Source organism: Aplysia californica, unplaced genomic scaffold (genome assembly GCF_000002075.1).
Source record: "Aplysia californica isolate F4 #8 unplaced genomic scaffold, AplCal3.0 scaffold00733, whole genome shotgun sequence".
Classification (NCBI taxonomy): domain Eukaryota; kingdom Metazoa; phylum Mollusca; class Gastropoda; order Aplysiida; family Aplysiidae; genus Aplysia; species Aplysia californica.
The window spans coordinates 152,160-166,356 of NW_004798003.1; the positions used below are offsets into that span (position 1 = coordinate 152,160).

The 14,197-nt window shown below is 38.9% G+C and overlaps 1 protein-coding gene across 1 annotated transcript in view; it reads left to right on the forward strand.

Annotated features, from left to right (window-relative positions):
• The window catches only part of LOC101849730 (acyl-coenzyme A thioesterase 9, mitochondrial), a gene marked incomplete at its 5' end in the record, with an annotated part of 16,499 nt that extends 4,850 nt beyond the window's left edge, over window positions 1-11,649 (forward strand). Inside the window, 6 exon segments of the mRNA XM_013088380.2 lie at window positions 2,452-2,563; window positions 4,499-4,589; window positions 6,978-7,063; window positions 7,869-7,959; window positions 9,504-9,657; window positions 11,160-11,649. Coding sequence (XP_012943834.1) covers window positions 2,452-2,563; window positions 4,499-4,589; window positions 6,978-7,063; window positions 7,869-7,959; window positions 9,504-9,657; window positions 11,160-11,203 — 578 coding nt within the window.
• Between the last annotated feature and the right edge of the window lie 2,548 nt (window positions 11,650-14,197).

The window sequence follows — 14,197 nt, forward strand, 5'->3', positions numbered from 1 at the left end:
ACACACACACACACACACACACACACACACACACACTCACACACACACCCACACTCAAACACATTCACGCGCACACACTTATTCTTTCTGTTGCAAGTGCTGTAGAACTTTTATTAAAATGAAAAAAAAAAGGAACTGTATAGGATATTCTCTTCCCATAATATTTCTGTCTGTTGTAAATAACAAAAAGAAAACTAACACCAGGCTCATCATAGTGTTCTGTCTTCTCTACCAAGACCCATTGAAAGAAAGAAAAAAAAATTCACCTGCTGTTTGTCAATGTGCTGCTTTTGAAATAGGTTTTTTAAAAGATTGAGTTACAAAAATAATGATTCATTTGCATAATTTTCTCATTTCGACCGTAACTAATAGTTATTGCTGTTGGCATATTGGAAGTGTGTGCTGGTTCATCACGTTTATCTGGCTGTCCGTGACAGACCCCCCCCCAGTGTGGATGGTTGGCGGGTGCTCTGGTGTGGTTTGTTCCTTCTTTCCTATCAAACATCTGTCGTCTTTATCTACCCTCCTTCTTTTGTATGTTTTGTTACTCTCTTGTAACACCTTTAATCTTCGGCACTTATATTATGACCTTATTGCGTTGCAAGTGCCGTAAAACTCTTACTGAAACTAAGACCCCCCCCCCCACCCCCACCCCCAGTGTGTATGAGCTGAGTGGTCTGTGACCGGTTCCTCATTGTTTCGCAGAGAAATAGAAGACTGTTGGGAGTACTTACTGGAATGTTCCACAGAGAGGTTTTAGTAGGTCGCTAGACAGTGCTGGGGTTATGTTTTGTCAGTCTAGCTTAGTTAAGTAAGAGTTTTACGGTGCTCACATATAACATGTGGAGATAGGTAGAGATAAAGAAAGATAGAGATATAGAGAGATAGAGAGATGGATAGATAGAGATAGATATAGATAGATAAATAGATTGATAGAGAGAAAGAAAGAGAGAAGGATAGATAGATAGACAGACAGACAGACAGACAGACAGACAGACAGACAGACAGACAGACAGACAGATAAAATGATAGACAGACAGACAGACTATTTATTTATTCATGTGTGTCTGTGTGTGTATTTGTAGGTATGTATGTTAGAAAGAGAAGAGAGAGAGACACAAAGCCTCCTCAACGGCTCTCATGGTCTAGAGGTTACGATGTTTGTCACTCTTTCAATTGGACCCTAGTTCGAATCCAGACAGTGATGGAACATTTTCCGCGCTAAAATTTTCGCCTTTCATCTTCTTTCCTGCTCTCTAAAAATGTCCTGTCGTCTGCTTTCATGTCCACTTTCTGCCCCCAACCCCTCACCTCCTTTGTCCCCTCCTCTGGGCTCCTGACTCTTTCTGCAGCCTTACTACTGCTACTCCTTGGCTCCTTCTTACTGCTGTCTTTCAGCCTCACCCCTGATCTTATGGTGGGTAAGATCTTATGTGAAAAGTCTCAGAGGTTATGAGTGCAAGTTGCGCTCGTTAAAGATCTCTTGATGGTCTAAAATCGATAAGAGTTGGCTTCGGCCTCCACCTAGGCAAAATTCAAAATTAAGTCCTACCAAACGAAAACACGTTAATGTGTCTCGTGCTCATATGACTTTATGCAGTTGCGAGCACCGTAAAACATAAAAAAAAAAAAGCCTCCTCCTCTTTCTCCTCTTCAGTACCCTCTCAATTATTAGCCATCAACTGGTCAAATAAAAATGATAAAATAAGATTATGATTTTTTTGGTTAGCTGGTCTTATCATAAGAGCAAAGGTATACCATTTGAGACGACTGTTAGGTGTCTACGCCAGGCATCATCATGATGACCTCTCTGTTTGTGACCATTTTTTCTGTGTCATGGTTAGTGTAATAATTTCCCCTGTGTTCAGTTTCAGTGACAATATTTCTCCTCAATATGGTGTCAGGGACAATATTTTCTCTGTGTCAAGGTGTCAGGGACAATATTTTCTCTGTGTCAAGGTGTCAGGGACAATATTTTCTCTGTGTCAAGGTGTCAGGGACAATATTTTCTCCTCGTCATGGTCATTTTTTTCTGCTCGTCACTGTGTCAGGGACAATATTCTCTGTGTCAATTTCATAGTGTCAGTGACAATTCTCTCTGTGTCAAGGTGTCAGTGACAATATTTTCTCCTCGTAGTGGTGTCAGGGACTATATTTTCTCTGTGTAGTGGTGTCAGGGACAATATTTTCTCTGTGTCAAGGTGTCAGGGACAACATTTTCTCCTCGTCATGGTGTCTCAGGGACAATATTTTCTCCTCGCCATGGTGTCAGTGATAATATTTTCTCTGTGTCAAGGTGTCAGGGACAATATTTTCTCCTCGTCATGGTGTCTCAGGGACAATATTTTCTCCTCGCCATGGTGTCAGTGATAATATTTTCTCTGTGTCCCGGCGTCTGTGATAATATTTTCTCTGTGTCCCGGCGTCTGACAATTTTCTCTGTTGTTTCAGCCAACAAAAAGCTGCGTCAGTCCGAGGGCCAGAAGTCCCTGCTCAAGTCCCCGCCCACAGAAGATGAGCGACTCATCATCCACGACATCTTCCTCTCCACCATCGACCTCCAGTGAGTACCCACTGTCCTCAGCTCTGTCCTCAGCTCTGTCCTCAAAAAAAAACCCCCCAGAATATGCAGTTTTTACAATTTAATTATCCCCTCAGGGCGGTGCTACTGACTGAAGTGTCTTTAGACCATTCCCAAAGGGGTACATTAACATGTTCTTATTCTCAGTAGAATTGTAAATGGGCTGATTCATCAATGTCATGCTCATAACTGTGCCTGAACTGCTTTTTCTTTCCTAATCCTTACTATCGTCATTTTTCCTCTACTTCTTTTATATGTTTGTCACTCTCTTGTGACCCATTATTTCCGGGGTGCATTGATAGCTGATGTAGACTTTGTGCAGTTGAAGCTAGAGAGGTGAGTAGAGTAAGCCTGATTCCCTGTTCGAACTTCTCTGTTGACATCCACCCCTTGCGGCTCATATGACCTTATGCAGTTGCGAACGCCTTAAAAACTCTACTGAAACTAAAAAAAAACCGTACAATTTTACAAGAGAGCCACAAAACTAAATGTATCATGATGTGGTGGAATCAGGCGCTCGTCAATTTTTGAGCATATGGAGCTATTGGTATCGTCTATAAGCTTGTTCATTTGTCTTGCTTTTGTAGAAAAAAAAATCACCTTTCTATCTTGAATGTAAGTCGAAATACTTGCAATTGAAGGAGGTAGGGGTGGCCTGGTTTCAGACTTATAATAGCGAGTAAATAGCCATCAAAGTTGGGTGACTTACAAAGCTTGAAAGTCCTTGGATTGGATACTGCAAATTTACAATTTTTGTGCCTTTTCAGTACAATCCACACATCGACGTATTTTTAAATGGACATCAAAGGTGTTGAGGGGAAAAAAGAAAATTAGGAAAAAATAGCCCAACTGCAGTAAAAATGCAGATTTCTTTGACTTCATTATTTTGACGAGCGCCTGATTGTACCACGATGCCTAAAAATGTTGTTTCCTAGAAAGACAAACTCTTTTCAAACATCCCAAGTCAATTTTTTTTAAGAATACGATTTGGATAATAACTTTGTTTTAAAGCAATAATTCTGTTTTCTTGGTAACACCGTTCAGTTTTTTGGCTCTCCCGAAAAATTGTAAAAAACTGCAAATACTGTATTTTTAAAAAATGATGACAGAGCTGAGCTGAGGTGTAGTTGTTAGGCTTGTTGCCATTGCACACAAAAGGTGGGAATTCAGGAATTATCCCCAGTGGGCTAAGGGATAAGGGATAAGCTGTTTCATTTTTCGAGTGTCTTCATCTTTTTGCTTGGAGATATGTCATAGGTCCTACTATATTTGTTTCCCTCTGTTGTGTCTGTCTGTTTGTACTTGCATGAAATGACTGTTATTGTGTCAGTGATTTCTTAAATAAGCATAATTGTGTCAATGTGTTTCTTAAATAAGCATAATTGTGTCAATGTGTTTCTTAAATACCCATCATTGTGTCAATGTGTTTCTCTAAGATTACCTTTCATTATTTTTTCAAGGTGTTTCTCTTAAATTGGTTGCTTTTAAGCACAATGTGGCTATCCCGAAAAATGCTGTTTTGAGAAAGTCAAAGGTAAAGTTTTTGGACCAGTTTTCGGTTTCTTTTAAAGACAAGGAGAGTTTTCTCTGTAACCAAACGAACATACACACCAATGAAACCAAACTTCTCCCATAGGTAGGGCAATGCCCTCTTTTGGTGTAGGTCAAGATTTCTGGAAATCTCAGAAAACTGGGTTTGCCCGCTTGTCCTTAAAAGTGACTAATTACCATAGTTGTGTTAATGTGTTTCTCTAAGACAACAAACAAAAAAACAAACAAACAAACAAATAAACAAGCAAACAAACAAACAAACAAGCAAACAAATAAAACAAAGAAACAAATAATCAAACAAGCAAGCAAGCAAGCAAACAAACAAGTTCCGCAAGACTGACGCCCGATCATCTATCATCTGGTCAGGTCCGGTACATTCAAGCTGAGAGTGAAGCCAAAGAACACAGTGTGGATGGATGAGACGATCCTCAAGTCCCTCATCGTGTGCCACCCAGAGGTAAGGGGCAGCACTCTTGTGGATCAGTGGCCGGTCTGATCAGTTCCGAGTTAGAAATTAGCCGTTCGAGAAGTTAAAGTTCAAACTTAGAATTGTTAGTGTTTTAAGTTAGAGGACTAATTATAAAACTTCTTCTGTCAATGTCTAAAGGTGACCAATGAATTTGCAGAGGAGGATATATCTCAGCTCCTTAGAAATTAGCTGTTCCATTTAAAAACAGAAATGACTTCAGCTGACATTTAAATGAATTATAAGATTTCTTTCCTAAACTACTGGGCAAAGCATTCCAGATCTTGGGGCCTTGATATTCAAATGCCCTTTCTCCCATTGTTTAAGTTTCATAGACGGTAAAACAAAATACATTTTGTTGCTTTTGACCTTAAACTGTGAGTTGGAATGTGCAGTTTCCACAGATTTGATAAATGTGATGGCGCATTGTCATTCAAGCATATGTGACATAGAGTGGCCAACTTGTACATAATTCTTTTCTTAACAAGAAGCCGTAAAAGAGATGGATCAGAATCTCGCTTTCTTTGCTGTAAAACTAAACGTGCAGCACTATTTTGGACAGTTTGAAGTCTTTACACTTTTTGCTGTGATATTCCTGATAACAAGGAGTTACAATAATCAAGTTTTGATAAAACTAAGCTATTTACTAATAAAGCAGTATACTTAGTATTGATTCGATTACGTATGTTACTGATTTTTACATTTCTTAATACATGCAGCTGATCAATTTTTTAAACTCAGTCGACATTGACAAACTTGAATCAAAATAGATGCCCAGATTCTTAACTTATCTTGAAAATGCAGTTTCTGCATCACCAATTATCATCATGTGATCGTGGTCAACCTCTTTAACAGACTTTGCGCTGCCTACAAGAATGACTTCTGTTTCATCATCATTCAACATCAATTTGTTTTGTTCATCCACTGTTTTTTACTGAGGCGAGGCAATACAATTTTCAGCACGATGGGCAAGTTTATCTAAGTTGGTAAACATTGTTGAACCATAAATTTAGATATCATCGTACAAATGATATTTTAAGTCAAACTTAACAATTTCCTTGACAAGTGGTTGAGTATAATAAATGATGAACAAAATTTGACGGAAGACTGAGCTCTGGGGGACCTCCGTACCTAATTTTTGTTACTATGCTCGTTTTTCTCGGTGCTGGTCAAGTGATATTTCACTATTTATGGTTTTTTTTTTTTTGTAATAGAAAAATTCCTTGTCAAAGATCACAGATAATAATAGCTTTGTGTATTTGTGTGTCAAGTTTGAGGCTTTAACTCCAATATTTTCTTTGGAAAACGCCTTCCCGCATAACACAGAAAAAAATCCCAGATGGCCGCCACAGAGACTAAATAAATTTCGTCATAATTCTTCTTATTAATTTATAATTAGCTTACATCACCTTTAAAAATTGAAAGAAAGTTAATTCCCCAGAAAAGTCCTCGAATCATGTACTTTTCACGTTAACTAGAGCAATTTTAAACAAATCTGGTACTGATCCATGCTCTAGATAATCATGTATGATTTTGGTAATGAATGGGATCAATTTGTTAACCCTATCCGTAAGTGGTGTTTTACTATTGCATCCTTAAAACGTGGGGAACTCTGAGCCACCACTTTCAAAGAGGAAATTTACTCGTTAATCTAATCTGCGCCCTTTGCCTAGCAGTCTGTCAAAAACATTTTTTTTGAAATACTGAAAGTTTCAAAGAGATCTTCGTACTAGAAGTATTCTAAAATGTGAAGAATACAACCCCGGGGGTACAAAATGACCCCAGGGCATACGGATAGGGTTAATGCAGGAAGACTAAAGAGAAGTAGGGACACGACGCTTGCTTCGGGATTTTAGAATGACTGATTTAATGTATTCTTCAGAAACAGGTTTATACTTATCCATAATCATCCCACCATAGACAGCAAAATTACCTCATGTTTCAAAGTTATCTAGGTCATTTGTTAATTTCTTGCCTTTATCTGTGAAATAATGAGCAAACTTGTTGGGTAATTCAAGGTGCTTGTCTCATACAGTGTCATTGTAATGATTTAAAAAAAATGCAAGGGGGAAAATGGGAAGTGGCTGTTTGTATAGGTGATTGTCTTATTCTCTCTCTCTCTCTCTCTCTCTCTCTCTCTCTCTCTCTCTCTCTCTCTCTCTCTCTCTCTCTCTCTCTGCCCCCCTCTCTCCCTCCCCTCCCCCTCCCTCTCCCCCCTCCTTCTCTTCCCCTCCCTCTCCTCCCCTCCCTCTCCTCCCCTCCCTCTCCCCCCCTCCCTCCCCCCCTCTCTCTCCCCCTCTCCCTGTCCCTCCCCTTCCCCCTCGTCAAATGTTTCTCATAAACAATAACCACAACTATGTTCTCTGCTCCCTCCGCCAGCAAAGAAACCTCTACAACAAGATATTTGGAGGCTTCCTCATGCGAAAAGCCTATGAGCTGGCATGGACCAATGCTTCCCTTTACACGTGGGTACCTCCTTGTTTTCTCACTCTTATATGCCAGATTACATGAAGTTTTTAAGAAATTCTAAATGGCAGCTTATTTTTATGGCCTTATTGACACCATTCTTATTATTCAGGAGGCGGGCTTCAACGTGGCACATTTCGAACCATAATACGCAAATCTGAAACACGAATTTGAATATTTATACATATTATATTTGTGAAAGTTCATCACTTTGGCCGCCTAAAACTTCGGAACCACTTAACTTCCGAATTTGACAAAATTGATAGTGGTTCAGAATCATCTAAAGGGTGCACAGTTCTATTGAGGAGCCTGAAGTCACTGTATTTTAATGTTCAGTTTTTCATTAGTTTCATTTAGATCTAATATTGGTAAAGTCTGTCTTCTAAGACACCTTTGTAAACTAGTGAGGTTTCTTTTCAATAACCGTGCGCACTGGTTCCACTCCTTTGAAACTCTGGAGTGTGCAACCATGAAAGCGGAATAGAGTAGAGAATCAATCTATACATCACTATCTAAACCTTCTAATTTTGCGCATCTCTCAGGATTTATTGCTCCATTCCAGTAGATCTAGAGTGTAAATATAGTAGGCCAATGACTTTCAGTCGATGTTATTGCACCGATCATTCCTTTCATCGAAAGGGAACCCAGGTAGTTTTATAATATTCATATTACTTTGCCTGCTTTTTCAAGTTTCTAATAAAGAAAAAAACGTAGAATAAAAAAATAATATCTTAATGAAGGTATGGTTTTTTAAAAACTGTCTAATTTATTATTATTTAGACATTTTGTCTCTGGATATTTCAGGAACACTCGACCTCGTATGTGCAAAATTGTTGATGACATTTTGTTCCTGAAGCCAGTGGAAATTGGGGACCTCCTCTTCCTCTCCTCCCAGGTGGGTTATCTTGTTGAGTCATTTGATGATGTGTGGTCGTCCTCTTCCTCTCCTTCCAGATGGGTTAGCTTATCGTCAGCTGGCTGTTCAGATGTAGGCTACAAAACCAACATTGTGAATAAAAGATTTGTTAAAATTGCAGTTTTTAAATCTTTGATATTGGTTGCCTGTATGAGAAACATTTTGTCAAAAGTCGAAATTTAAATTCTAAATGTTGAAAAAAGCAAGAAAATATGCACAAAGCAGGTGCAATTGTTAAGAGAATGAAAATTTTTCTTTGCTTTCTAGGCTGGGAACAGTTAAATGGCTTGACGACATTACATGGTCTTTACACCATGTTGGGGATGAGTGGTTGGCGGTTGCTCTGATGTGATTTGTTCCTTTTTTCCTATTATTACTATCTAACATCTATCATCTTTATCTCTCCTCCTCTTTTGAGTTTGTTAATCTCTTGTAACACCTCTAATCTTATTATATGACCATATTGTGTTGCAAGTGCTGTAAAACTCTTACTCTTACTAAAACTTAAAGACGGGCGTGTGACAGCAAAGAAACAAGTCTACTCAGTCATTATGACAGACCACAGAGTTAATTACACTGTTGCCTCCCTTAATCACAGGGGAAAAAAAAAGGGAGAGGGGGGTTCTAAGCGTTGATCTAACGTGTGGTAAGTGTGTGTTTTGTCTGTATTGTGTGTTTTTATGTGTGTGTGTGTGTGTGTGTGTGTGTGTGTGTGTGTGTGTGTGTGTGTATTTTAATTTGTAGTATTTGTGTGTGTAGATAGTCTAATGTGTGGAGTGGTCTAACGTGTTGTCATATGTGTTTTTGGTCTCATGTGTAGTATGTGTGTGTTTGTGTGTGTTGTGTGTGTGTGTGTGTGTGTTATGTTTGTGTGTGTGTGTGTGTGTGTGTGTGTGTGTGTGGTTTAATTTATAGTATTTGTGTGTATAGATAATCTAGTGTGTAGTGTTACATTTAAACTTGTTAACTTGTCCACTGTGTTGGGGTCACAGTAAAACTCTTACTAAAGCTAAGCCAACACTTTTTTTTTTCTGTAACAGCTAACGGTTGGCACTTGCAACACAATAAGGTCAAATAAGTGCTGAAGATTTGAGGTGTTACAAGGAAGTAACAAACACAAAAAAGAAGGAGTGGAGATAAAGACAATAGATGTTTGACAGGAAAGAAAAAGAAAACACACACCAGATCACCCATCAACCTTCCACTTACATCTCTAATAATCTTTAGCACTTACATATATGACCCAATTGTGTTGCAAGTGCCGTATAACTCTTACTAAAGTTAAGCCAACACTTTTTTTTTTCGTAAGAGCTTTACAGCACTTTCAACATAATAAGGTCATATGCAGTCGGAATATGTCCATCTCTGCTCCTCCCCCCCCCACCCCCCCCTCTTCAGGATCTATCCCAGAGTTTGTCTGCTTATAGTATAGTCTCCATCATAATCTGGTTGGAAATCCGTTGGACTGGTCCGCACAAGTGGTACGTGTGTTGGTCTAATGTGTAGTGTGTGTGTGATTGCAGATCGTGTACTCCAAAGGCCAAGACCTACAGGTCCACGTACACGCTGAGGTCGTGAACCCTGACACGGACGTCCGACAGACCACCAACGACTTCCACTTCACCTTTGACACCGGCCTCCCAGATCTGCCGCAGGTGCTGCCCAAGACTTACGCAGGTTAGTGGTGGTTGTGGCGGTCACTCGGTGTTGGCCTAGTGGGTGGTTGGCGGGTGCTCTGGTGTGGTTTGCTCCTTCTTTCCTATCAAACATCTATCGTCCTTATCTCTCCTCCTTTTTTTTGTGTTTGTTACTTCCCTTGTAACACCTCAAATCTTCAACACTTATATGACCTTATAGGGTTGCAAGTGCCAACCGTTAGCTGTTACGGAAAAAAAAAAGTGTTGGCTTAGCTTTAGTAAGAGTTTTACAGCACTTGCAATACAACTGGGTCATGTAAGTGCTGAAAATTATTTAAAATGTATTAAACATCTATCGTCCTTAACCCCCTTTCTTCTTTTTTGTGTTTGTTACTCTCTTGTAACACCTCTAATCTTCGGCACTTATATGACCTTATTATGTTGCAAGTGCCGTAAAGCTTTTACGAAAAAAGAAGTGTTGCCTTAACTTAAGTAAGAGTTTTACGGCACTTGCAACACAATTGGGTCTTGTAAGTGCTAAAGATTATTAGAGATCTAAGTGGGTGGTTGGTGGATGCTCTGGTGTGTGTTTACTCTGTCTTTCCTGTCAAACATCTATTGTCCTTATCCCACGTCCTACTATTTTGTGTTTGTTACTTCTACCTTCAGCACTTATTTGTGTTGCAAGTGCCATAAAACGCTTACTGAAAGAGAACAAGTAAAACAACATGATCATTTATGAGGTGCACTTCATGTCTACCTGTCTATCTCACCCCGTACTGAGAGGGATACAACATCCCAGCACATAGACTGAAGCACTCGGAAATAATTCTCCCCACATGGGAATCGATCTCAAGTCTTCTGCATGTGTGTCGATTAAGCGCCTAACTGCTACACCACAGACCCCAGTTAAAGTCTGTTGATAATTTCTATATTTGGAGTTGCAACAAGCACCCATTTGAACGTGCTTCTCAAATGTAAATGTCGTGCACATGTGTTAATGTTCTGCACCAACGAGAATGTTGCTGTTTGTTTGTTTCATGATTCATTGTTTGTTTGTTTCATGATTCATTGTTTGTTTGTTTCATGATTCATTGTTTGTTTGTTTCATGATTCATTGGGTTTTTTTTGTTTTACTTTGTATCATGATCCATTGTTCGTCTAACTCATGGCTCATTGTTTGTTTTGTCTCACGATTCATTGTTTGCTTATTTGTGTCATGGTTCAGTATTTGTTTTGCCTCATAGTTCATTGTTTGTTTTGCCTCGTAGTTCATTGATTGTTTTGCCCCATAGTTCATTGATTGCCTCATAGTTCATTGTTTGTTTTGCCTCGTAGTTCATTGCTTGTTTTGCCCCGTAATTCATTGACATTGTTTGTTTGTTTTGTCTCGTAGTTCATTGATTGTTTTGCCCCATAGTTCATTGTTTGTTTTGCCTCATAGTTCATTGTTTGTTTTGCCTCATAGTTCATTGTTTGTTTTGCCTTGTAGCTCATTGTTTGTTTTGCCTCATAGTTCATTGATTGTTTGTTTGTCCTCAGAGTCCATGCTGTACCTTGTGGGCAAGAGGCACATGGAGAGCTGAGGAGTCTCCTGGGTCGGTGTGTGAGCTCAGAAAAGTGATTGGCGGGTGCTCTGGTGGGGTTTGCTTCCTCTTTCCTATCAAACATCTACCGTCTGTATCTCCCCTCCTTCTTTTTTATGTTTTGTTACTCTCTTGTAACACCTCTAATCTTCTGGCGCTCATATGACCGTATGCAGTTGCGAGCGCCGTAAAACCTCTACTAAAAAAAGAGTTTCTGACTGGCGGCCCCATTAATGTCTTGTGGTGGGGCAACGCTGACCTCACCTTTGTCTGACCAGATTTGTTTGTGGAGGACTTCAAGTAAAATTGCCCGGTGATTCAATATATTATGTGTCATGACATAATGTTCTCAGGCTCTGGTCAAGTTCTGGGCGTGTGGAGCTTTTGGTAGCGATTGTAAGTAAAGCCTGTTCATTTTTCTCGTCTCTGATGAAAAAAAAAAAAAAGGACTCTTTTGTCATGAATAGGTGTTTAGATATTTGCGCTTGAAAAACACTAGGGTCAAGGTATCAGAGGTAAAATTTGTGAGGATGAGGGTCCTTGGAAAGTATTGATTGACATTTTTTGTGCCTTTGTTCATTGTTCTGTTAGTAAAATCCACACAGAAATGTCTTTGTAAATGGACGTAGAAAGTGTTGAGCAAAAAGCAAATAATTTAGGTAAAAATTGGCCAACAATTGGAAAAATGTATGTTTCTTCCACTTCATAAATTTGACGAGAGCCTTATTTCATAATGGTGACGAACATATTATGTCGGTGGTGCAAGAAAAAAAATGAGCAAGTCAAATATTTTTTTTACTCAGCCCTTAAATGAGGGTCAAATAGATTTACTAAATGTTCTTGTGACAGTGATGAAACTACATGTACTTATGCAATGCGGTGGGTATTGTTGTTGTTGTTGTTGTTGTTGGGTTTTTTTTTCCTGATGAGCCAAATCAAACTGTACTGTATAAAAAGCATGCTCTGTAAGGATTTTGGTGCCTGTTCCTATGTCTGGTAACTTTTGGGGCACAGACTGCTTGGACTGTTCTTGACTTCTGGGCATATGGCCTGATGTAGCATTGCAAATTCTGTATAACTTTTACAAAATGTGCGTTAGAGATTCAAGTTCCTCAATTGATCGCCTGATGTTATGTGTAAGCGTCTGCTTCTACGTTTTTCACAATGTTTCGTTAGTTGTGTTTTGAGTCACAAGTTGAGCTCTATGTACAGCCATCTGCTGGTTGACTGTCTTTTGTTTCGTGTAGAAGCCTCGCTGCCGTACACAGGACACAGCAGAACCTTGCCTGCGGGCGTTTGGCAGGTGCTCTGGTGTCGTTAAAAAATTTTCTTTCCTATCAAAGATCTATCGTTCTTATCTCTCCTCCTTCTTTGTTATGTTTGATACTCTCTTGTAACACCTCTAACTTTCAGTATTTATATGATCTTATTGCCTTTCAAGTGCTGTGAAACTCTTACAAAAAGGAAAATATAAACTTGTCTGAGTGTGGGAAATATATCATTACCGTATTATATCATGGCATATAAGGCGCGTGGGCAGATAGGATGCAGATATAAACTTCAGAGCCAAAATTTTGGTACAAATGGTATGTGTCATGACGCAATGGAATCAGATTTTCATCAGTTTTTGAGCATATGGAGCTATTGGTATAATCTGTAACCGAGTTCATTTGCCCTCTTGATGAAAAAAAAACAACCCTTCTATCGTCAATAGAAGTTGAGATATTTGCAAGTGAAGGAGAGATAGGGTTTCCTGGAGTCAAAGGTAAAATGAGTGAGAAAATGGCCGTGAAAGTTTGGTGACTTACAAAGCTATAATGTCCTTGGAAACTGAAAATTTACATTTTTTTGTGTGTCTTTGATCAACGTTTTTTTTTTTTAAATTGCAAAATCCACTCAGAAAAGTGTTTTCACATGGACATAAAAGGAGTTGAACCAAAACAAAAAATGTCGATAGAATTTCCCCCGTCTCTTGAATTTTATTATTTTGACGAGTACATGATTTTCTCCCACAATGCCACATGTTTATCGGATAATAATATGCCTTAATTTTTTTCGTGGAAAGCACCATTACTTTTGTAGGTGGAAATTTTTGTCAATATTTATCAACCACACTTTGACTTTGAAACAAAACGAAGATCAGTTTTGTTTTTTACTACCCTGTTTTCCATCAGCAGTCTTAGATCTCGGTCTACACAGAGTTCATTCCTTTGGTCAACCTGCACTGGGTTTTTTTGGGCGGATGGGTGTAGTTTCATATCTCATGGGTAAGGTAAGACACAGGGTGATTGTGAAGAATTGACTTCTAGTTGTAAAGTTGTAAAGTCCTACAGGACCAGTAATCGTGAGATTGCGGGATTGGGGGTCAGAATCTCAGCTCGGTCCAACATTGTGTCATTGGGAGAGGTTCTTTTCACGAATTTCCCATTTGGCTCGATCCTTTTGGAGATGGACATAACACTCGGATCTCCCACCTCTTAAATAACCTTAGCGTTGATAGGGAGGGGTATTAAAGCTCTACTATTTCACTATTTTCACTATCAACATCCTATACTCGATGATATTTAGTACATATCTAGCGTTTGATGGTGTTCATGTGTTTTAAATGAAATTATCTGATGTGTGTGTGTTTGGTTTTATTGTTGATAATGACAATAATGGGGAACAATTTTAATGAATATAATAGGGTCTTTTTATAGTTGGGAGTTTATTGTGTTCATTTTTACAACAGAATTTGTTCTTTTTAAAATGTTTTTTAATGATCAGTGTTCATCTGGTGACAAAACAGGGACTTTTCAATGACACAGCACTTTGTTCCCCCAGTAGGCTAAGTGTGTAAGGGGAACATTTCTGTAAAAGTGATGAAAATTTGGACCAGCGTGGATTAGAGTTCCCTCAAGATACAAAATGTAGAGAAAATATGTATTTACGTGCCTAGTTCATGCTGTTGAACTGGTTTTGTCTCTTTCAGAAAGTTCTATTTGTGTGTTTTGA